The 25673-nt window shown below is 38.2% G+C and overlaps 1 protein-coding gene across 6 annotated transcripts in view; it reads right to left on the bottom strand.

Annotated features, from left to right (window-relative positions):
• The window catches only part of PDE4D (phosphodiesterase 4D, cAMP-specific), a 1579839-nt gene that overhangs the window by 199166 nt on the left and 1355000 nt on the right, over positions 1 to 25673 (bottom strand). For all 6 annotated transcript variants that reach the window (XM_011942896.1, XM_011942894.1, XM_011942897.1 and 3 more), the window contains 3 exons: positions 21993 to 22029; positions 13309 to 13382; positions 8189 to 8238 (listed from right to left, as the gene is read on the bottom strand). In XM_011942896.1, coding sequence (XP_011798286.1) covers positions 8189 to 8238; positions 13309 to 13382; positions 21993 to 22029 — 161 coding nt within the window. The remainder of the gene's footprint in view (positions 1 to 8188; positions 8239 to 13308; positions 13383 to 21992; positions 22030 to 25673) is intronic.

Genomic DNA, 25673 nt, shown 5'->3' with positions numbered 1-25673 from the left:
TGTGTATATATATTTAAAGAGGCTTCAGTCCGGGCTCTGTGGCTCACACCTATAATTCCAGCACTTTGGGAGGCCGAGGTTGGCAGATTGCTTGAGCCTAGGAGTTCCAGATCAGCCTGGGCAACATGGCAAAATGCTGTCTCTGCAAAAAATACAAAAAATAAAATACAAAATTAGGCACACATGTTGGTGCATGCCTGTAGTTCCAGCTACTCAGGAGGCTGAGGTGGGAGGATTGCTTGAGGCTGGGAGGTGGATGTTGCAATGAGCCGAGATCGTACCACTGCACTCCAGCCTGGGCAACAGAGTGAGGCCCTATTTCTAAAAATTAATTCATTAATTAATTAAAATAAAAAATATAAAGGCTTCAATCATGGCATTTAGCTAGTACTCAACTATTTATAATTCCTTCTCCCTTACTTTGTAAATTTCTTGAACCAGTAGTCACATTTTACCTCCAGAGTCTATGTATGCCATCTATAAGGTGCATGGAAAATACTGCTGACCACATAGATAATTATAATAATAATATTATAGCAATAATGATAAGTAACATTTGTTGAATACATTCTGGGTACCAAGTACTATATTAAGCACTGAGTTAGAATTTACTGATAAAGAATACCTCCAAAACTTGGAGAATTTAAGTACATTGACCAAAATCAGATAACTAGTAAGAGGAAAGCTGGGTTTTGAACATATATGGCTTGACTCATAACCTTTTTGCTAGACTAAATGAATATGCAGCCCCATTTAATTATTTCAATTAAAGTTATAACAAAGCATCCAAATCAGATATTCAGACAAGAGAAGTACGATTAAATTATTTCCCCTCACAATTAGGCCATAGCACTTGTTTCCACTATTCATAAAACCAAGTCTAACTTCAATCAATCTCTGGTCAAAAAGCCACTGTGTCAGATCTGATCTTTTTATATATTAATAGGTATGGCTCTACTTATCTAAATAAAAGCATAAAAGGCCAGAACAAATTAATTTGTAAGAAAGAAAACTGACTTTTACTGCACTAAACGATCATAAGTTTAACTAATAAATAGTCATACTCCATGCATTTATGCAAATCTTTCAGTTCAATGTTTTTGCCAGAAGATTCTTTTTCAATGAGGATTTTTGTAAAAGTAAACTCCTTTAGCTTAAAAGATTTAGGACATCCAACAGTCATTGGATGTATTAGATGCTTTATAAGTTTTTTATTAAAGTTATTGAACATAATGTATCATCAGCATTTTTTAATCACATTTTTTAAAAAGCTTAATGAACACATATTTTCTGCAATTATTAAAGTGTGGTCACAACCTTTACTCTATTAAAGGAAAAAAAAGAACTATAGCATGAAGCTGCTGCCTGCTGGTGATTGATGAGGAAGTGGCTTCTCTGGCAATGGCTGGGTCTCCTGTCTTCCCTATACACTGACACAACACATGTTTTACTTCAGTATCTCCTGAGGACTTACATATTTCTCTCACGTAGATCCTTTTTGCCTTTTTTAAATGGTTCTTGCTCCCATCTATTAGCTGTCTCTATATTTCTTTTTAAAAAGTTATATATACTACTTGCTTTTATCACACACACACAGACTTACAAGGCAGATCTAAGTAGCCAGCATTGTTATTGTCACCATTAAATAGTTGCTCAGATTCTTTCATTCAATAAGCTCAAAGCATTAAGCAATTAGCCCAGATAACAAAAAAAAATTGTCCCAGTTAAATATCGTTATTGTTTTTCCCCCCTTATTAATTCTTAGAAACTGCTTGTGCTTTAGAACAATAAACATATAAGATTAAATTTCTTCCCATTGTGTTTTAACAGACTAGCATTATTTGGATAGTTTACTTTTTAATTCTCTACTTGCCAATTGACTAAATTCTATTTAGAATGCACTTACTGTTTTTAATGAAGCCATGAATCTTCAGGGTAAAAAAATACAAAATGGAATGAAGACTTAGACCTTTTTTTTTTTCTTCTAGACTAAAACCACTTCTGTGTTTGTCACTGCATCATGCGTCTCCCCCTACAGGTAAAGAGCAGGCAGCTGTACTAGTTTCACCGCTCCTGTAGAAGAATTTGTATTTTCCAAAGTCAAAAGCCAGAAGTCCTTTGCCTTAGGCTGCTGGTCTCTATGCCTCTGGGGTATAAGAAGTAGATAATCAAAATAGCTATAACTATAAAGACATGTCCAGTGAGAGGTTGGGATGAGAAATTTTCAAGCTCATATACAAATAATACAATGCCACATCTATTACTCATTAGTTAATATTAATACTTCATTTACTTTCTCTAAAACCTATACTTCCATGGTGGGTGTAAAGGCCACCTGAACCTAATGGGTTATTTTACTTTATAAAGGTGTAAGAAGGACCATGGACTCAAAAAATGAACCACATGTTTATTCCTGGCTTTGTCACTAAGCAGCACCTTCTCTCACTAGGTCTCAGTTTTTTCATCTTTAAAATAAAGATATTTAAATAAGTTTCTTTAGAGTTGTGTCCTTGTGTGAAAATCCTCTAATTGAAGATGATTAAATAAACATATTGGAAATATGGAAATTCAGAAACATTGAAAATGGTATTCTGAAGATGTAGCAACATTTAATGAGATGGCTGCAGAACACTTGCCTTGAGCTAACATTGTTTGAAAATGAAATGCTTGCAAGGACTGACTATGCCCCAAGCTACATGGCTGTACTTCAAAAATGGGATCACTGTCCCAATACAGGTATGGCATGGGCATCTCTGACTCTTTGCCACGCTCTCATGTTCCAGCGCACTCTTTACTTCTGGTGTGCACCATACGTTGAGGATATATGTAGGTGAGCCTTACTCTAAGTGGATTAGAGGATTAAAAAGGATTACTAAAATGTCATGCCATGACTATGTGAAAACAAAATCATAAATGAAGTGTACCAAAGAAGCTGACACACCAATATTCTCTGCTACCTCTCTTCTACCAGTTTTTAAATGAGATTTAGGAACAACAACAACAAAAAAGTCAGGCATGGGACAGGGTTGTAGGAAGAAACACTTGGTGAGTTCCTCATCACATTCGGAACTCTGTCCTTTCTTTTCTTTCCTTTTTTTTTTGAGACGGCGTCTCACTCTGTCGCCCAGGCTGGAATACAGTGGCCTGATCTCAGCTCACTCCAACCTCCGCCCTCAGAGTTCAAGGGATTTCCTGTCTCAGCCTCCCGAGTAGCTGGGATTACAGGCACCTGCCACCGCACCTGGGTAATTCTTGTATTTTTAGTAGAGACGGGGTTTAACCATCTCGGCCAGGCTGGTCTTGAACCCCTGACCTGGTGGTCCACCTGCCTCGGCCTCCCAAAGTGCTGAGATTACAGGCATGAGCTACCATGCCTGGCCTCTATTTTTTTTTTCTTTAGGAGACAAGGTCTCTTTACATTGCCCAGGCTGGTCTTGAATTCCTGAGCTCAAGCAGTCCTCCTACCCTGGTCTCCTGAGTAGCTCGGATTATAGGCGTGTGCCACCATGCCCAACTTGAACTCTATCCTTTTATATAACTTTTATATCCTTGAATTCTTGCAACAGTCCTAACTTTTAGGTACTCAAATCTCCAAAATGAGGAAATGAAGCAAAAGGGAGAGACTGGGTTCCCATTCAGGCTCCAAAGGACACACATCATCTTTGTCATATCACGCTAAAGAGCAAAAGAGCTACTTAGTAGTAAGTCTCTTTATAAATGCACACTTCAAAGCCTTACTTTTAAGGAACTGTTAGATCATTTTAGACCTGTATGTTTGCCTACTATATATGGAAATAAAAACTGGTTAGTGACCTACCTGCTTTAAAACCCTAATGCTATAAAATCAAACTCTCGGCTGGGTGCAGTGGCTCATGCCTGTAATCCCAACATTTTGGGAGGCCGAGGTGGGTGGATCACCTGAGGTCAGGAGTTCAAGACCATTCTGGCTAATATAGTGACACCCTATCTCTACTAAAAACACAAAAAGTTAGCAGGGCATGGTGGTGGACATCTGTAATCCCAGCTAGTTGGGAGGCTGATGCAGGAGAATTGCTTGAACTCAGGAGGTGGAGGTTGCAGTGAGACTCAGATCACGCCATTGCACTCCAGCCTGGGTGATAAGAACAAAACTCTGTCTCAAGAAAAAAAAAAATCAAAGTCTCCTGGCTTTAATACATGTCAAATGTAATAACCTTGAAAAGAGGAAGAGAGTATTGTAAATTCTATGGGACAACTCCTTAGAAAGCATGGTATGTCATAGGTAGACAGCTGAAGTTCTTAACTCTTCTTTTTTAAAATTAGAGTTGGTTTACAGAAAAGTGATAGAGAATTAATATTTCTCCGTCAAACAACTATGACTCAAAAGTGAGTTCTTGGACTTTGAAATTCATCCTGAACAACAGTGTATCATCTCTATCGCAAAGCCACCAGCATCTGTGAATTGTGATGAGAATAAAGGAGACAGTGCTGGGAGCAGTGGGAGACCCCATTTTGATGGGCACAAAGCAAGTGCATCCATTTTGGCCAATTTAAGGACCCATAAGTTTTCCTCTTATGATCCTGCAAGCTTGCCTTTCTCTCACTGTTCCCTTTCCTTCCTTTGTGTCTTTGTCCTATTCTTTCCATTACCCCTTGTTATGAACTGAATGTTCATGTGCCCCCAAAACTCATTTCAATATCCTAACCCCCTATGTGTTGATATTTGGAGGCTGGGCCTGTGGGAGGTGACCAGGTTGTGAGGGTAGAGCACTCAACACTCACAAATGAGACTAGTGCCCTTATAAAGAGCACTGATGTAACTGAGAAGAAGGCTCTCACCAGAACCCAAACGTGCTGGCATCCTGATCTCAGACTTCCAGCCTCCAGAACTGTGAGAAATAAATTTATGTTGTTTAGAAGCCACCCAGTCTATGGTACTTTGTTATGGCAGCCTGAACTGATGAAGAAACCCCTAGTTCTATCTATACAGTGGGCCCTAGAAACAAAACCAAGTAATAACAGCAAAATGGAATTTAAAAAGATGTATTAAGTGCTGGCTCTGTGAGGCACTATGCTAAGAGCAACACGTGTGTTCACTCATTCAACCCAACAACAACTGTAGGAAGCAGTGTCACTATATTATAGCCAGGGAAACTGAGCAGAGAAAGGGTATGCAACCTGCCCAGGGCCACAAAGCTCTCATGATAGAGCATGATTTGAGTTCTGGGCAGGCAAAGCAAACACGTGGTACAATTCTAGGGAGACCATATCATGATGTTCTGTGGAGTTGCCCTCCAGAGGCACTTGGAGCTGTGTGCTCTAGCAGCCTTTTGGATGAGCCAGGAACTTAACAGTTAGTTAGGCTATACTGTTACTCTAGACCTTATTCCTATGTCGAGGGATGGACGGGCCTACATTTGTGAACCCGTACCTGGGGCCTCTAGTGACAGAAGCCACATGGAAACTGGTCCTCACGCTGCTCCAGGCACTAGGTCTGACCCCTATCAACAGGGACTCATTCATTTTAAGGGTGCCTCAATGACTCTTTTTAACACTTCTTTGCCCTTCCCAGGACTACTGCCAAGGTATAGCCAGGTTCCAACTTCAAGGGGAGTGAGCCTAGAGGGTGGGGCCTGAGCGGTCAGTTGCGGAGGGAGGAAAGGCATAAGCACTGCCTTTTGTGAGTGTCTCAAATCTTACTAATGTCAAAGTCTCAACCATCATTATTATTACTAGTACTGAGGTTTTAAAGGCCCACTTTTTCCAAAATGGGCTCAGAAAGGGGAACCTTCCCCTGCTACTGCCCTCATCCCTTCATCCTTATGCCATGTTCCCACCTTGGTTTGCTATGTTTGGGCAAGAAAAATGAATTCCCAGTTTTAGTCAGTTCATTTCCAGTTGTGCTTTGTGAGGAGCCCAGCAGCACTGAGTGGTAACAACAGTTAATTGGTTTCCCTTTCTAGATAAGGTATTTCTGTATCCCCCCCATCCTAGGCCTCAGGTCAGGAGCTTGAGGGTACGAATGAGGCCATATTCACCTTAATTTCTTAATTTCTGTGACTCATAATTCCCCCTGGTATGGTTCCAGGGCCCCCTTACTATGTATACTTTTCTAGGAGCTTCTGTGAGGTCTGTCACATATGCTTAAGATCAAGTGTGTGCCCTTTGAGTGTAGCTACTCTCTCCTGTTAATCTGTGTCTGGCATCTGCTGGGGTAGCTGGGCAGCTGCCCTGACCACTGAGCACCCAACCATCTGTTGTCAGATACAACAATTTCCACTGGTACCTGATGCTGCTCTTCTGGGAGACAGAATGCTGCTCTACCTGTGAGGCCAGCTCATATATGACCTCAAGCTAAAAAAGCTTCCAGGAACCAAAATAGCACTGCATTCTGCCCAAACATCTATGTCAGTTCTTGCTTATTACAAAATTGGAGGTTGAGGGTAGTCCCTCTTGATAGGAGTCAGATCTAGTGCCTGAAGCAGTGTGAAGACCAGCTTCCATGTGGCTTCTCTCAGTAGAGGCCCCAGGTACAGGTTCATAAATGTAGCCTTGTCCATACCTCAACATAGGAAAGTGCATAGAAACAGTGGGATCCAGGTCCACACCGCCAACTCGGTTTAGCCTCATTTATATTGAATTTGAATTTTGGCAGAAAAAATCAGTTACTCAAAGTATTTATTTTAGCATACAGGAATTGTTATTGCCCATCTCTCTTTCTCTTTTTTTTTTTTTTTGATACAGTCTTACTCTGTTGCCCAGGCTGGAGTGCAGTGGCACAATCTCGGCTCACTGCAACCTCTGCCTCCTGGGTTCAAGCGATTCTCCTGCCTCAGACTCCCAAGTAGCTTGGATTACAGGTGCTCACCATTATGCTAAGCTTTGTATTTTTAGTAGAGATGGGGTTTCGCCATGTTGGCCAGGCTGGTCTTAAACTGTTGGCCTCAAGTGATCCACCCACCTCAGCCTCCCAAAGTGCTGGGATTACAAGCGTGAGCCACCACTCCTGGCCCTATTGTTCATTTCTTGATCAATATCAAGAACAAAACTGGTTAACCATATATGTACTATAAAATGATAATTGGAAGTCATCACCAAAAATATTTTGCAAGAGAAACACGAAGAAGAGAATCAATAATTTAACATTCATTGAAATATAAGTTCCACTTGATGACATTCAGAAAAGATGACATTAACAATGACACCAGAATCAACTCTAACGTGGTGTCTACAAACAGAAACAGACATCTGGACAAGATACAGTTAAATTTCAACCAAAGTGTACTCACTAATAACTTAATAAGAGCTCCTTAGCACATTATGGGTTGGAGCTAAAGGAAGACACTTGAATCCAAAGAAGAATTGTTTTAGTTTGGAGAATATGCTAATTTTCTTCTGGTAACAATTTCAGAAAACATAGGTTTTCTTTTCCAGGCAATTATTTTAATGAATCAATTGGGGTTTCAAGAAATAGTCAAAAGAGTTCAATTTGGTTTCAGGTTCAGCAAAATGAGATCATGCATTCTGTTTTTGGTTCAGTTGGGGTCAAGTCCTGTGCCTAAAACAGACTAATAGGAATTGAGATAATTTTATTTTTATGCACTTGACTTCTCTCACCTTTCCTCCTATTTTTCTTTCCCAAACATTTATAGATCCCTGTGTTTTGATCTCATTGAACTTTTTTCTGTATTGTATATTAACTTCTCTCCCCTCCCAGACTGAGTTTCTTCTCAGCTCTCTCAGTTCTTTATTGGACTACTAGAACAATGTTCCTTCCTACACACAAGTGGGATATTGATGAACCAACATGTTACTCCTTTTATTTATGCCTTCACTCTTATTAAACTAAATGATGACATATTATATCATGCTAATAACACATGTGTGGAACCAGAATGGGAAGCAACTTGAAAGTAACACCATGTCTCAAAATACAAATGCCCAGCGCAATGCTCAAATGAATATAAGCACATAGTTAAATGGTTAAAAATAATGTACATCAGTAAAAAAATGTAAACCAGTAAAAATTTTCCAAATAACAGCTTAGACAATTTGTGAGATCAATGATAGAAATGCTAATGTAGAGAAGAAAGAATTTATTTCTTTAACATTTTCAAATTGCAGCATGAAATTGGTGTTGGTGTTATATTGACTTTTGGCAGAAATGGTTTCTTCCTAGACACATGAATAAGCTCCAGATCTTTCTTACCTGTTATGGTGGCTTTGTTGATGGATGGTTGGTTGCACATGGGTGATCTTCTGACAAAGACAGAAAAATACAAAGCGGTAAATATGTGGGGCTTGTTGATTTGATCACTCTCTGAGTCATTTCAGATATAGCCTTTTACTTTAAAGAATTATTTTTAAGTTTGGACATGCAAATGATTTCTTTCAGACCAGCCAGACAAGTCCCTAGGCGTTCTTTGTATTATGGCTCAGATCACACATGTCCAAAAAGAAAACAGTAAAATCTCACAGTGATTGACTTGGGGTAAATAAAGCTGATGTAAGTGTCACTGGGACATGAGAAAAGAGGAAATTCTTACTGATTTTATTGACTGAAGCCAGGGCGTACAGACTCCAAATTTGAAAAAGCAGTCAATTTATAACTGCTTTCCCTAATACAGGGTTAAGAAATTTTTATTGTTGGCATATATTCTCATGATTGCCTGTACATTATTAGAAGTGAATGACTTACTGTAAACTATCTTATAATTAGAGAAGCTATTTGAACTTTTTCCTTTCTGTTTCCTTGTATTTCCTTTCTTATATTCTTATATTTCTGATATCTTTGTTAGAGTGGTATATTAATGGCTTGTCCAAATAGATACAGTAGAGGCTTTAGAAATACTCTAAGCCAGAGGTACTTAAATAAATTCTATCTTGTATTCTCTAAGTTTTCAGATGTTTGCCAAGTTCCACAAAATGACTATAAACCCCTTGAAGTTAAAAAAAAAAGCATGCTGTCTGATTAGCTTATATTCCCTACAGAGCCTAGCACAATGCATCCAGTATTCAGTCAGTGCTTAATAAATTATGTTGAAAAGAATATCATTTATAAAGTATCCATCAACATTTTTGAAATATAACTTTACAAAGTTATTACTTGTAATTGACAGCTTTTAAAATATAATGATTTAAAAAACTTTTAGATACATTCAAAGATGTTTGATACATATATATTAGGTATATAATAATTATATATATATATTGCCTCTACCAATGGCTAACACTTAATAAACACTTCCTGTGGATCAGACATTGCAAAATAAGCACTTTAAATGAATTATCTCATTTAATCCTCATGATAAGCCTTAAGGAAGTAAGTTTCATTGTTCTCATTTTACCAATGAGAAAACCAAAACTTTGAGAATTTGAAGAACTAGTTTTAAGTAACAAAGTTGAGATTTGAACTAAATGAATGTGATCCTAGGGCCTATGCTCTGCTTTGTTGCCTTAGGTTTAGGTGTTTTTGTGGAACCTGCATGCACAGCCTCACATATGTGCTGATGGCATCAGGCTCTTCAAATATGCCTTGCTGAGATGATGAATCTCTTAGCAGGGTGGAGGAAACTTGGGGAAAGCAGCCTGGGATTTTGTAAATTCTCACTAGTTCCACTCAGCCTCTGGCTCCCTGTCATTGCTCTTAAGTTTATTGGTATCAGTTTGTGATTAAAATTTTGTGTTTGATTGAAAATGTACCAAATTTTACTTCTGAATTATTTTAGTTTTTTAAATTATAAAATAAAATGGTTAGGGGAAAAATAGGGAGAATTTAAACTCGATAAACCAAAAGGTTAATATTTTAAGCAACTGCTCTGAAATAGCTCTGGTCTATATACCAGTAATTACCTTCTTCTTTTTAAAATTAAAAAAAATTTTTTTTGAGACAGGGTCTCACTCTGTTGCCCAGACTGGACTGCACTGGTGTGATCATAGCTCATTGCAGCCTTGAACTCCTGAGCTCTAGTGAGTCCCCCTACCACCTCAGCCTCTCAAGTAGCTGGGACTACAGGTGCATGTCACCATGCTTGGCTAATTAAACTTTTTTTTTTTTTAAGAGACGGGATCTTGCTATGCAGAACAGGGTGTTACCTGTTACCTTCTTGCTAAGAGTTTATCATTCAAATAATCGATATCCTGAATATTCCTTTTTAATTCTTGCTCTGTGAAAATTTAGAAACCATTGATTTTGTTTGGGAATGGTATGAAATGAATATTTTTACACTACTCTACAGTTTTGGAAAACCAAATGGTTGACTTGTTACTGATTATCTCCTTTTACTATCAATCCTACAATTAACTGGCGCACAAGAACTTGATATCTGAACAGGTAATGGCAAGCAGAAAATATTAATCCTTTGATACAGGGTTGCATCGATATCTCCTTTAATGACAAATGAGCCAGAACTCACTTGTGGAATAAAAAATCTTAAAGGCAAAACAAAAGCAAAAAACCCAAGGTGACAGGAACCAGTAGTGTGTTAACAAGTCAGCAATGTGTGGGCCAGGTGCAGTGGCTCACGCCTGTAATCTCAGCACTTTGGGAGGCCGAGGTGGGCGAATCACAAGGTCAGGAGATCGAGACCATCCTGGCTAACACGGTGAAACCCCGTCACTACTAAAAATAAAAAAAATTAGCCAGGCGTGGTTGTGGGCGCCTGTGGTCCCAGTTACTCTGGAGCCTGAGGCAGGAAAATGGCGTGAACCCGGGAGGCAGAGCTTGCAGTGAGCCAATATCATGCCACTGCACTCCAGCCTGGGTGACAGAGTGAAGAGACTCCGTCTCAAAAAAAAAAAAAAAAAAAAGGTGGCTTGTGCAAAGCAGCACGTCTTCCACAAAATGCAAGGATGAGCTTGGAAACGTTCTAGCGGCTCTGTGAGTGCCTAGCAGGGAAAGTTCTGATTCCTCCAGGGTCATCATGTGATGAGGCAGAGTTACAGCACTTTGTTCTCACTGAACAGAATTGAGTTTAGCCGTGTATAGATTGAATCCTACTATTCTGATATGCAAAGAAGCCGATTTGGTTTGAATCAGTAATGGAGGCACAAATTTGCATTGACCAAAAGGAAGACCACAGTGGCCTTTACTTAGAGTCTGCCAGATAATACTGTTTGGTTAGGTGTCACCCTGGGCATTGTCAAGGCAGAGAGGAAGTTCAGACTTAAGTTATGATTTTCTGTTTTCTTCTAGCTCCTCCTTTCCATTTCAATCTATTCTGTCCCTGTATGACAGCTGAAAACTTCTGTCTTGCAGAGAAACAGGCCTCAGATCATCTCTGGAGCCTGACTGATCAACCATTTGCCTGCCACAGATTTAAATGCTGGTACCCAGGTGACTATATATAAAGGAAGCATAAACAGAGTTTCTTGTTCACCTTTTGAAGACAAAAATCCCAGTTTCCTGGGTAAAATTCAAGACTAAAAAGTTTGGGAGTGACAACCAGTAACTTCATTTCTTCCGCAGAGCTGAGACTTTCTAAGGGGGAGGTGACTGATCTTATAAGTTACCAAATCCCCAAAACCCAAGGGGGCCGCTGAGGTCAGTGTGATATTGTACGGCCATGTTACATGGAAAATGTGATTGGTAATAAACGGGTACCTCAAAGCATGCCCTCAGATTTTACATGCTGAGTTACTACTTTACCCTTTCAGTGAACAGGTCTTTGCAGACTGATAAGACTCTGTATTATGCTAGGCACAGGGAATACAAATGTGAACCAACTACATTCCTACTCACTGGGAACTGACAGTGTTCAGGAGCATCCCAGTAGACAAACAGGCAACAGGAGCACAGAGAGATACATGCTAACATAGGAATCAAGTACGAGGTACAACCAGACAGAGATGGAAAGGCACGTCACTTTGATTAGGGCTTGTGAGTGTGTCTATGCTGGGTATTGTCAGGGGCAGTGCTCCAAAAGGAATTTTATTTAAGCTGCAACCCAAAGAATGAATGACAATTAGCCCAGTAGATGAGGAGAGGAAGAAGAAGATGAGAAGTGTTTGGGCTGAGAGAATAGGACTGCGAAAATTCATTATCTGGAAAAACAGAATCTAATGGGTTCCATTCCAATAACTTGCATTGTTACATTTATATTGAATTTTAAAAACTTTTTTCTATCACAAGTACTTGAATAATGACCAGAGCTATTTTTGATAATAAAAACTGTGAATTTGGGAGGTCAATTTTATTATTATGAAACGGAAAGTTCAGATTTTTCATTGTTTTTAAGAAGTACTAACTACTATGAAATGTTATACACTTGGATAAGTTGTAGTTCCGTCCGGGCGCTGTGGCTCTCATGCCTGTAATCCCAGCACTTTAGGAGGCCGAGGCGGGAGGATCACAAGGTCAGGATATCGAGACCATCCTGGCTAACCCGGTGAAACCTCGCCTCTACTAAAAATACAAAAAAATGAGCCTGGTGTGGTGGTGGGCACCTGTAGTCCCAGGTACTCGGGAGGCTGAGGCAGAAGAATGCCGTGAACCCAGGAGGTGGAGCTTGCAGTGAGCCAAGATCACGCCAGTGCACTCCAGCCTGGGCGACAGAGCAAGACTCCATTTAAAAAAAAAAAAAAAAGTTATAATATACTTATATTCACTATCCTCTTAATATTGATTTAAATGTTTTTTTCCTTCTGGAAAATTATTTGAAGTTGGTATTTTAATATCTTATTTCTTATTAATAACAGATTTTTTTAAAAAAATGGACATTGAAATAACAGCAAACCAGTTTTCCATTTAATATTGAAAAATTACTTTTATCTGTTTAGAGTTTTTTTGCGTTTATCAAGAACCTGAAATGATAATCATTTCCCATCTTTCAAATGCTTTCCCTGTTGTCATATAAACCACAATTCTATTAATTGCTCCATGAATGTTGCTGATCTGAAAGTCAGTAAGAGCAGGAGAATCAAAGGTCTTTGCTATGAGATGGCGCTTCTCCAAATCATCGTTGTCTTGAGAGGATGACTTTCAGCTCATCTTAAGGTGTGATGAGATTATTCACCCACGGTTAATTTATGAAGTAAGCCAAAACTATAAAGTTACCCTGAGTGTAAATAACTGGGGAGGACTGATCATGCCAGGTGATTTCTGACAGATGGAATCACCATATTTATTTGTCATACTGCTTCATTTCTGATATTAGAACCATCACCACAAAGTATTTATAGAAAATTAACAGGACATCATATGACTTAGTATACACGGTTAGACAACGTGGCAACAACACAGAGAAGTCTAACATATTGCCTTGGGTTCAATCAAGTTGAGAAAACTTATATAAAAGTTCAGCAAAAAGAGGGGGAAAAAGGATATCTTACTTGCTAGGTGCTCGATCTTGCAAATTAGTTAATGCAGCAAAGTTGTTTCGTACAGTTCGCAGACTGGCCAAGACCTACAACAAGAAAGGATTCTTGAAACTTCTTGAACTAAGGCCATTTTAAATACACTTGAAAATGGTTTGTTAAGAGAAAACTTGATATTGTTTGAAACTTAGTTTCATATACCACTAAAGAATCTTCCAACACTTAGTGAAGTTTGTAGGTATCCACATGAAATCCAGAGAGGCCAGACTGCAGGGATTTTCCAGAAATCTCTCCCTGTTGTCTATGAATATGGTGACAGTAGCAGCAGTTTTCACAGTATTTCTGGGTTCCTTAGTCACCAAGACAATATTCCAGGCGATATACAGATAACATGATTGCATTTTATGCACATTTCAAATAGTATAATACAAAATGCTAATAAATCTCACTTTAGGGATAAAAAAATTCCCTACTCCCGAATCTCTTCAAAAATTGATTAAGAATTCCATAATTTTAAGTTGGCAAGTGAAGTAAATTTTAAACTGTTTTTCTACCTTTGCTACATGGCTACTCTAGCTAGTAAGCAGACATTGCTTTCTTTTGTTAAGGTTATCTGAATTGTGCATTGTAAGAAACTCTCAGCGATGCATTTCCTCTGTAAAATGCTACTGCCCTGTACATGCACAATGCTTGGCACACAGAAGATACTCAATAAAAATTGGTTGACTAAATGAATACATAGACACAACATGCCCACACACATGACAAGGCAGGACCAATAGGCATCACTATCTCTAACAGTCACTTTTTCTAATTCCATTTGGAACTAGAAAGTAGCCAACGGACTGGAAGCGAGCCTAGGAGAAGGTTCCAAGAGCCTTATCTCCTTCTTCCTTCCTCTCTTTTTCCTGAAATGGGCAAGTTTCCCCAGGGTCAAATCCATATTAGACGGGATTATAGGTGATTTGGGTGACAGCTAGAGTGCTAAGTTTATGTAAAACACAGATTCCAAATGTCTGAGTAGGTATTATGTAACAACCCAGACTGTCTGGCTCTGTTATGTAGTAAATGTGTGAACTTGGACTAGATATGCAACCTCTTTGTACCTCAGCTTCCTAACCTGGAAAACTGGAATGGTGATACCTACCTCGTAGAATTGTGAGGAGTATATGGAATGACAGGTTTGGTGCCAAGAACAGTGCCTGGCAAACAGAAAGCATTCAGCCAATATTAGCCCATGATGGCAGCGTTACTTTTGACTTAATGACTTGGCATGCACATGGGAAATTTACTTAATGCTTAGCATTGGTAATTCAAGAGTCCAATTTTTTAATTGCTCCAAGGGTTCCAGAGTTGTTTTCAGAAATTTTTCATATGGCACAGACCTAGACTAAAATCAGTCTAATTTTTTTTTTCTAAGACAAAAATGTCCCAGACTGTTTTGTTGTTGTTTTTGTTTATGAAATTGACATTCATTTGTATAAGTCAATGGAGAGCTGTGTACACTTTGGGACAGTGACGTACAGCATTTTCCCCTAAAGGAGTTAATGCTGCTTCCTAAGAAGCCAACCGTGATTAACTCAGTCACTGGAAAAACCTGGCTCATTATCTCATATAAACAACCCACGGCTCTGAAAGGTCACGCTGCCTATGATGGAGTATTCAAATAGCCAACTGCTGACATCAGACCACGATGTCTTTCATTAGGCATGAAATCTTGAATGATGCAGAAGTAAATCGGATAAATGATCCACCGTCATTAAATCATGCAGGCTTAATTTATGTTTTAAGAAGTGAATATCAAACACACTAATGAAGACTTTAAGATAAAATCATTGCACCAGCTAATTGATCCCTTTCCTAGGCAAAATGTTTAACTCCAGAATTCTGAGAGTTTTATTCCGATACATAATAGTTAAGTTCATTGCAGTTGACAGCTGGGTAAATAGGCATAGAGCTGCAGGCAACTTATTTTCTATGGTCATTTGAAAGGAAACATCAGCCACGAAAAGAAAAATTTCTGTAGAGGAGTTTTGCCTCTGTTATAATACACATCTAATTTAATAAATAATCTAATTTAATATTATTTTGTCTTGGTTTTTAGTTTAAAATTTATTTTTGTATAATTTATATCTTGAAATGCTTCAGAATTTAAACAAAAGAGTACAAAGCAAAAAGTCTCCCCTTCAAAAAGTCTCTATCTAATGATTGAGATAATAATCAAAATTATTGTTATTTCGGAAAAGAGGCAATAGAAACAGATTAACCTGGGGAGGGACATTCAGGGGACATTAAAATACTGATATTGTTCTATTTCCTAAACTGTCCATTTTAGTATTATTCTTTACATTTTACATAATTACCAGCTATATTCTCTTATATATATGAAATACTTCAAAATAAAAAGTGAAAAAAGAAATCTGCCTTCCAGTCTCTCCTTCAGACATTCAGTTGCCTGGCCACTAGCAATCAACTTTTAGGTTTTCTATCTTAAAGTTGATTTTTGACAAACACCGTTGCAATAAATAACCTTGTAGAGAAGTTATTTCCTATGCATGCCAGTATTAGATTATTTATTGTGGGTGTGGGTTTATTTATTTATTTATTTTTTGCAGTAGGACAAACAGTATTTTATAAATTTTATGTTTGGTGTTAACTATTATCTTCTACAGTATGACATGTATGCTATTTATTGGCGGGAGTGTAAATAACATTTCTAGACAAATCTTATAAGGGGGTGTTGTCTTGGGCCTCGCTGATTGACGCTTGGTGTCGTCATCACTGTTATCACTGTGTTAGTCTTTTAAGCTTTCACTTTCATTGCAGGGCACAAAGAGGGAGCATCTGTTACTGTAGGCTGTGGGGAGAACTATAAACCGTTTTACTGAAGCCCCTAAATTAAAATATCATTGATCTTTGCTTTGTGCAGGGCAGCCGTAACTTCCCCTGAATCCGACTCTTTAAGAACTGTAGTAAAAGCTTTAATGCTCCTTTTACAATTGTCCTTACTTCTTAATGTTTGCTAACCAAAAAGGTCCCTGAGGTTTCTTCCACAGAGCTCACTGGTTAGAAAATTAAGGTCATTTCTTTCTCTTCTGCCCCACCAAGCAAAAGTATAGTAAATGTCAAAAATACATGGGGAATCATGAGAAATATATATTCCTTAGGAAAGAAATACCGGTAGTTTTACAGAAAAATTTTAGACAAAGATGGTTCATGTATTAGCCCATGGGAAAGGATTCAATGTTATTTACATATACTACTCTCAGATCTTCTTAGGTGCTTCTAAACATTTATTAAACAGTAGGAATCACTGAAAATAGCAGGAAAATGCAGTTATCATTTAACACTTAAACAGCTGAACATTATAGCCTAAAAAAAAGAGGAAAATAAATGGTTTTGAGGATTGTTTTTCATAACCATATACACTTGCTAACACTAGATGGCGGTAAAACACAGACCATGAGGTGGAGGCGCCACTGGCGGTGGAGGCAGCGGCAACCCGCACTGGAAGATTCATCACTTCGGTCTTACCTCCGGAAAAAGCCGGAGTCAAGTTACGCTTATTTACAAAATAGAAAGGTCAGTTTTATGAAAAGAAAATCTCTTTCCAAGTTATGTTTTGTTTAAACCATATGAAATTGCTGGTTTGTACACCAGGAAAGGTTGATAGACAATTTTATACGGTTCGATCGTAAAAAGAACTTAGATGTCCAGAAGATAGTAGCTGTCATTTAAACTAATTAAGGCTAAAGAAAAGCTAAAAAGTTAGCACCAAATGAAACGAGGTGACTGTCTTCTTTCACAGCCTGGCAGGGAGGGCCTAGTACAGTCTGCAAGCTTGGGGATGGTGACGAGGCCACAAGATTGTTGCTGCTGGGTGAAGTGGCTGAGGGACAGGCAGGAATATGAGAATATTAGTTATATTTTATTACCAACTAAATGGTAATATTCTATAGTATTAATAACTACTGCATTTTTTTATCCTAGAAGTCTCCCAGGTGCTGTACTTTGGTTAGAGTAAAGATAAAAAGATGTAGTAGTTGTTCCTACCCTGTATTTTTTTTTTTTTTTTTGAGGCGGAGTCTCGCTTTGTCGCCCGGACTGGAGTGCAGTGGCCGGATCTCAGCTCACTGCAAGCTCCGCCTCCCGGGTTTACGCCATTCTCCTGCCTCAGCCTCCGGAGCAGCTGGGACTACAGGCGCCCGGCACCTCGCCCGGCTAGTTTTTGTATTTTTAGTAGAGACGAGGTTTCACCGTGTTAGCCAGGATGGTCTCGATCTCCTGACCTCGTGATCCGCCCGTCTCGGCCTCCCAAAGTGCTGGGATTACAGGCTTGAGCCACCGCGCCGGGCCCCCTACCCTGTATTTTTTTTGACACGGAGTTTTGCTCTTGTGCCCCAGGATGGAGTGCAATGGCGCGATCTTGGCTCACCGCAACCTCTGCCTCCCGGGTTCAAGTTATTCTCCTGCCTCTGTATTTTCAAATCAGGAATGTCTCCTTAGTCTGAATGATGTGAGGGTTTCTCCAGGGATCCAGCATAATGCTTGGGTTTCCCTGTTTTCTCTTTCATCAGAGTCTACTTCATTTAACATTACACACTTCTACATGAGAATTCTAGTCAACTTAGAGTTTTACTACAGGGTAGTTGTGTCACAAATCCTGGGATCACTGAGTCCGGAGGCAGCTGACTGCAGAGAAGGGTTTCCTACAGTTTATCAGCATTGTGCCTCCTTAGTGCTCCTTGGCCCCCAAGAACTCTGGCCAAGAGAAAACGGTCAGTTGCTGAGTGCACTCCAGTGGGATTCCTCTCTAGCCTTCGTGCCTAAGGAAACACCCACACCAAAAGATTTCAAAACAAACACAAGAGAATACTTTAACAATTGAAATAAAAAAAAATTAAAGCTGTCACTTTCTCTGAGGATCAAAGGGATTCTGAGCTTATAAGGGAAAGCACAAGAAATCAGAGATGGAAAAGAGTTTAGGTTAAACACCAGCAAGAATTTCTAGCCCTGACAGTGTTTTAGACAACAGGATAGACTGTGGAGAGATACTATAGGATCCTTTCTGAAAATTACATCTATCCAAGATGTTTCAGGCTTTAGCCTGGCCAAAAATGTTCCATATATCTTTGCATGGTTTCCTAAATTCTCCTCTATTTTAGGATTTTATTCTTTTCACGTCAAAGGAAACCATGATTTGGAAAGACCAGGGAGAGATCATTTTGTGTTTTGGAGATGGACTCAGGCATAAAGAAATGAGTTCTCAAGAAGAGGCAGAAGATGGGATGGATTTGAGAGAGGATCTTTGAACACTTTCGACAGGGGAGGGCCATTTTTAGGAGCCATAGGAAAGAAAATATGCACAGAAAAATAAATCTAAAGGGTATGAAGGAAAATGTCAGTAGCAGTTATTTTGGGGTTTGGAATTTTAGAAGATTTTCCTTTTCTTTTTCTTATTATTTTTCTAAACTTTTTGTGCAAAAGTTTTTGTTTCATGTTTTTGTTTTGTTTTGTTTGTTTGTTTGTTTTGAGAAGCATAGCTTTGTCATTAGAATTTAGTGTAAAATTCCAATCTTCAAAGCATGCTAGGAAAAGAAGATAATTCTTTGGCCTACTTGGCTAAATATTTTTCTGAGTGACTTTTCTAAAATCAGTTGGTTTCTGTCCTTTGGTGAAAGCAATTATGGTATATCAGGACAAATTAGATTGGTATCACTTCGAGTGACATAAATATCTTATGTTTTTAGTTTTAAATAGTTAATGCTAAAATAGTGCTTACCATTAAGTGGTAAGTGTTCTTTGTATTAAAGAAAATTTGAGGAGTTAGTGATTGGGTCAGCAAAATATGCCAATCATGTCCAACAGGGTTTAAGAGAAGGCCACTCAAACGTTGTCACTGGGACTTCTCTCTTATCCACCTCCCCATAGATGCTCTACCAGTGGTGAAACTCTTCAGGGTTTAACAGTTTTTTTGTTTTGTTTTGTTTTTAATTCTAGTGGGGCTTTCCAGGTCTTATACTCCAGTAAAAGGCCATTTGTGAAAAAACATGATGAAGCCACTAAAAAAAAAAAAAAATCAGCAGCCTCTCGAGTAATGACCACTCTCTACAAGGTATTGTGAGTCACTTAGCTAATCAAAAGCAAAGTCTTAATATATTATGGGATTATTTCTGGGCATCAGATATGCCTATAAATTATACAGAGTTGATTTATATTCCAAGTTCTATTTTCAAGTATACTAAGTGTACATCTTTTTTATTTAAATAGCTTACTAATATGGACTAAATTATATATATATAAAATTACATATATCTATATTTATATATATTATATATATTTATATATAAATAATATATATATAAAAAACTAAATTATATATATGTGTGTGTGTATTTCCCAATATCTTGAAATTCTATTAGTTTTTTTTTTCTTGGAGATTATAGGTACACTACAGAAAATGTCTAATTAGGTAAAAGACTAGATTTCCTTGGAATTTAAGAGCACTGATTATAGGGTTCAAGTCCAATTTATTAATCTATTTGTTGCAGATTAATAAATACTACTTGATATAAAAGACCATATGTCATACACAGATTTTTTTCATTTTTTATTAAATATTTATATATTTTTTTCTTATAATAATACCTAGATAATTTGTTTAGAAACATGAATAGCTACTTGAACGAACTCAAACTAGAATGATTGGTTCTGTTTGGTGATGTTACTTACATTGCTATGCCATATTTTGTCTGTTCACCTCTCTCTCAGGTCTTTGATACAGAATAATAAGTTTTCTTTCTTTTCTTTTTTTCTTGACAGAGTCTTGCTCTGTTACTCAGGCTAGAGTGCAGTGGAATGACCTTGGCTCACTGCAACCTCCACCTCCCAGGTTCAAGCAATCCTCCTGCCTTGGCCTCTCAAGTAGCTGGGATTACAGGCACCCATCACTACGCCCAGCTAATTTTTTGTATTCTTAGTAGAGACAGGGTTTCATTATGTTGGCCAGGCTGGTCTTGAACTCCCGACCTCAGGTGATCCACCCACCTTAGTCTCCCAAAGTGCTGGGATTACAGGTGTGAGCCACCACACCCAGCCATGTTTTCAACAGTAATCAATTAAAAACCCCTAACTTTATAACATTTTGGTATCACATAATATTATTAAATCATACAAGTGTAAAATTTTTGGACACAGAAATATAGATACTAGAAAGAATTCATGATTTCCAGCAAAACCTTCAGCAAACAAGATATTAACCATCTGAAAAGGATAGTGGTTGTATTTTATTTTTAATTGCCTGCATTAATTTAAAAAGTTACTATTATACATTATGTTACTTATGAATTGATTATATTGTAGGTCTAAGTTATAGTAATGAAAGTTTGGAAAGTTTTAAAAAGTAGAACTATACATAATCCTACTATCTAAACCCTATTATCCATTTAAAAAAATACTTATGACATTTTAGAAAAGAAAGAACATTTTCAGCTCTATACATTTAAACCAATGACAAAGTTTTTATATTATATTTTTGAGCAATTGTGCCTAGCATTTTACAAGCGTGGTATTATTTCAGTGTCTTAACAACCTTATGAGGTGGGTACTCTTGGAACTGTTTTTTAACAGAGGAAGAGACCAGGCTTGGAAAAGTTCAGTGACTTGCTCAAGTCCATTTAGTTGGCAAGAAGAGGTGAAAGGGTATTAATTAGATCTGACTGCCTTTCATCCAGCTCAGTCCCCTAACTTTACCAGTTGAAAACAAAGAGGACTCAAAAAATTTAAGTGAGTTGTCCAAGGTGCAAGAGCACCCTGATGTATGATATAGGACTGATTATAATTTTTACAACCTCTCAGTATTACTTGCATTTCAGTATTTAACATTTCTTACTCATCAGTGTTGGTTTTAAACCTGCTTCATGCCCCAGGTTAAATCAGTTTTATCTCATTCTGCCCTTAGTTGTCTATACCAGGGACACTCAACTTCTCCTGCACACTGGAAAAATACTGAGGCCTTTAGAAAATACAGATGCTTGGATCAGATCTCCAAATTTTTGGATTTAATTGACCAGGGCTGCAGCCTAAGCATTGGGATAAGAGGTCTCTAGGTTAATCTAACATGCAGGTAGGGCTGAGAAGTACTGGTCTATACATAGAAGATCTGGTCATCAACTCTTTCATATATATATTCCAAAACATTTTTGTCATGTGGTTAAAGTATTTTCATTATTTGTATGCCTAGAAGGAAGAAGTAAACATCAACACATCACTCAGCTAAATCTCTGTACAAATGACATATGTAAAAAAGAGATAAATAAGGTATTAGGCTGAATTGGAATATTGAATTTCAAGCACTGATCATATACCTAATTATACTAAACCTAACTTAAGCCATGATATAGCTTTCTGCTTCTAGTGCTTATGTCAGTTAAGGAACTATGGGCCCAATTAAGTAGTCCCCTTAGCTAATTTGTTATTTGAAGCAAAGATACTCTGGTTCTATGGGTTTATAAGAAACAGATTAATATAGCCAAAGCCACTTTCTCTAGCAGTGCTTTTGAATTGCTTGAATGAACCAAGAATTTGTATTTATAGTTATGCTTGATTTAAAATTAAATTAAATTAATAACCTGAACTAATCCCCCAAATTAAATTTTTACATCTGTGAGAAACCTGCCCATTCACCAAGCTATGCTTACCTGAGCAAATGGAGTCACAATCAAGTCATCTCCGTGTCTGAAAAATAAACCAAATCCCACATTAGAAACCACCAATAACTCTGTGCTCAGTGTCAATCAGTATTAAACGGCAAGTTCCACTTTCATGAGTTCCCATAGAGAATTACAGTGATTTCATCCTTAATCTTCAGCACATGTTCTTCCCAGCAACTGGGTTAAAAATATGTCTTCTGGGATGTTAACCATCGTCCAACTCCCTGGGTAAAAAGAGGGGCTTCTTGATCATCAATCAGGGTCACTGTTGCTTTTTAGGCACACAGGATATGCAATAGTAGAAATCGTGTTCCAGCAGTGGGGCCTGAGTTTTACTTTTGGCTTCTTACTGTAGATATTAGTAAAGGGTGCTGTGGAAGGAACCAGAAACTGCAGTGACTTCAGTGAGAGAACCCTTGACCATCTAACATTTGAAGGTGATTGGCATGGAGTGTTCCGCATCATCCCGTGTAAGTCTTAGACAGGCTAGGAACTGTAGATGACATGGGACTGCATCATACACTAATAAAAACCCAGTGCAATTTTCAACTGACTCACATCCCAGCCACTGTAGTTACTGGGGAATGTTACTCTGTGTGTGCTGTTGCTGCAGCAACCCCAGCTACACCGTGCCTGGGTTATGGGAGCAAGGTGTCAGCATGACGTGTCTTGGAGGGACAGGAAAGGGCAAGGAAATTTGTGCAATATTCCAGTTAGAGGAAAGTGAGAAACTGGGGCCCAGGGTTCTTTTGTCGTATTTCTTAGCATGAATAATTTGAGACAAGGACTTCCAGAGTCACCATCAGCTATTTCTTGATCCAGCTAGATAAAATTCTTAAATCAAGAGGGAATGCTGTTACTCAACACAGACAGCTCCCTGGACATGGCCCTAACTGAGAACAATGCAAGTAAACTTTTTGCTCACTCGTGAACAATCTGAAAACGACCTGAGTGGCCCAAAACAACACCCATGAAACATGCTGGGGCACAGGGAGCATATGGATGATGTTACTGAATAAATTGTTACCAATAGCTAGAATAGGTGCTGTGGTGGTCATCAAACCATATGGAGATCTTGAAAATAAAAATGTGGGAAATAAAAGCAGAAGAAGGAAAAAACAATGTAAAGGAAGCATGTGTTATTTTACACCCCCTTAGTTCCAGAATCATGTTTTTCAAGAGGCACCTGCTCTTTGTCGAGATTATTCATAGAACTCTAGAACTCTAAGAAGGCAGGACATTGGGTTTTATGATCATTTTATAGAGGAGGCAACTGAGGTTCAGAGAGGGCATAAGGTCTAAAAGCTAATAAGTGGTAGGGGTAGGATGTCAATCAAAGAATGTATTTTCCCATGTTGATGTCTAATTGCCATTGTAACAGTATTAAGAGGTGGGGGCCTGTGAGAAGTAATTAGGTCATGAGGACTCCACACTCATGAATGAATTAAAGCTGTTATGGTGGGAGTGGGTTAGTTACCGTAAGAGGGGGTTGTTATAAAGTGAGCCCAGCCCCTCATGCTTTCTCTTTTGCATGTGCTCACTTGCCCTTCCATTTTTCCATCGTTTGGGATGATGCATCCCAAATACCCTAATCAGATGGTGATGCCATGTCCTTGGACTGCCCAGCCTCTAGAACTGTAAGATATCAACTTCTTTTCTAAATAAATTGCCCTGTCTGTGCTGTTCTGTTATAGTAACAGAAACTGGACTAAGATAGTGTTCTTCTGTCATCAATAAATAATTTACATGGGTTACATTGACTCTCAAAAAAAAAAAAAAAAAAGGTCTTCTGAGGTCAAGCCCAGAAAGGCTCTTTCCTAGAACAATGGCCCAGGGTGGGAACAGGCCTGGTGCACTGAAGTGGCAAGGAGGCCATTGAGCCCAAGGGAGCCAGCAGAGAGGGGTGAAGCCAAGGAGGAAGAGCAGCTGCCTAGATGAGAAAGAAACAGATACAGAGCTGCAATGAGAAGCTCACTGATTCTAGAGAATGCCATGTAAGGCAGGAAATTCAGAATCATGGGTGATAATGAGCCAGGCAGCAGATCATGGAGCCCTTGTATGACATATACAAGAACTTGGATTTTACTCTCTGATGGAAGTTTGAGTTGGAATTTCAGCTCTGCCACATACTAGGTGTGTGAAATTGTGCAAGTTATCAAACTTCACTTTTCCTTGGCCTCTTCATCTATAAAATGGAGATAATAGCACATACATATAGTTATGTTTTGGGATTCAATAAATTCATAATATTAAGTGCTAAAAAATGTGCTTACCATACAGTAAATGTTCAATAAACATTTCTATAATAATAATTAGCAGTAGTAGTAACAACTTTTAAATCATAATGATTTTCGCTTTCCTAAGCAGTCAGGAAATTGCAAAGACTCAGAAAACTGATACTTTGCTAAGAAGGACTCTTGAGACCCTGTGACAGATCTATACAAGATTGAGGGCTTTAAAGGGGTAAAAATGGAAACAGGGAGACCAGTTTAGAGAACAGAAGAGATGAGGACCTAAGCTAAATAGTGGTAGTAGAGAGAGAGGGAAGATGACAGCATTAAAAGCTCTGGAGGAAAGAAAAAGTTCTGGGGAAAAAAAGATATGAAAATTTCAAACATTTACAAAAGTAAAAAGAATGCTATCATAGCAAGTGTATTTTATATACAATATCATCAACTGTTACAACAATGTTGCAAGGTAGGTGATATTACTGGCATTTTTCAGATAAGAAAATTGTAACTCAAATTGGTTACTTAACACAAAGACATGCAGGTAGTAAACTACACAGCCATACCTGGAATGGTCCGCTTTTGTGATATTCATTGGCTGATTTCTATGGAACAGCTTAAAAAGACTAAAAACAAAGCTCTAGGAAAATGGCCCAATAAATGCAAATTTCAAAGTGATGCCAGGGTTGGCCAGCTACATTTCTTCCTTGGCCCATCATTCTGACTTTGCCTTCTGGCTGTGTCATATAGGTAAATATAGGGCTACACTTTCTCTTATGTACTTATTTTGAAACAGTAGCCTAACTCTCACAAAACAACTGAGAAATACTTACAGATACAGTAGTGTTTAAAAAGCCTGAATACAAAATTCAGAGCTAAGCACTTCAGCATTTGACAACTTTCTACACACATAAAGGCACCTCTAGAATTCATTTGAAGCCAAACATTCTTGTGAGTGGTGGACAAATCAGTAAACTGTGTAGTGTGTTAGAAGTCCAAACACAAGACATTTTCAATAGATGTATATACTACATATATTGCATTCAAGATAGTTCAATGGTTTCTGGGATTTAAAAATGTTATTAAAAATTCCACGATGGGAGGTATATTACACAAGGAGAAAAGACATGCCACCTATTCCTACTTGATTTGCCAGTCCGAAAAACTATTCATCTGCTCCAGTACATGGCCAAGCTGAAGACATTGTATTACAAAATGGACGAGAGGCAGTTTAGATAACCAAAATTAAAATAATATGAAATCTTGTCATTGTCCCAAGCTATAGTCTCTTCTTTCATTTTATTCTTTGTAATTGCCCTACCACAAAGCTTATTTTTCTCAGAACTAAGTCACCTGAACCAAGGCACATCACGAATATGAAATGAATCCATGGAAATACATCCCCTAATTTTTTACATAGATTACACTGGATTTCAATCTT

Source organism: Colobus angolensis, unplaced genomic scaffold (genome assembly GCF_000951035.1).
Source record: "Colobus angolensis palliatus isolate OR3802 unplaced genomic scaffold, Cang.pa_1.0 Scaffold212, whole genome shotgun sequence".
NCBI classification, from domain to species: Eukaryota; Metazoa; Chordata; class Mammalia; order Primates; family Cercopithecidae; genus Colobus; species Colobus angolensis.
Note: the sequence above shows the minus strand (reverse complement) of the source record. Positions and strands in the feature narration are given on the sequence as shown.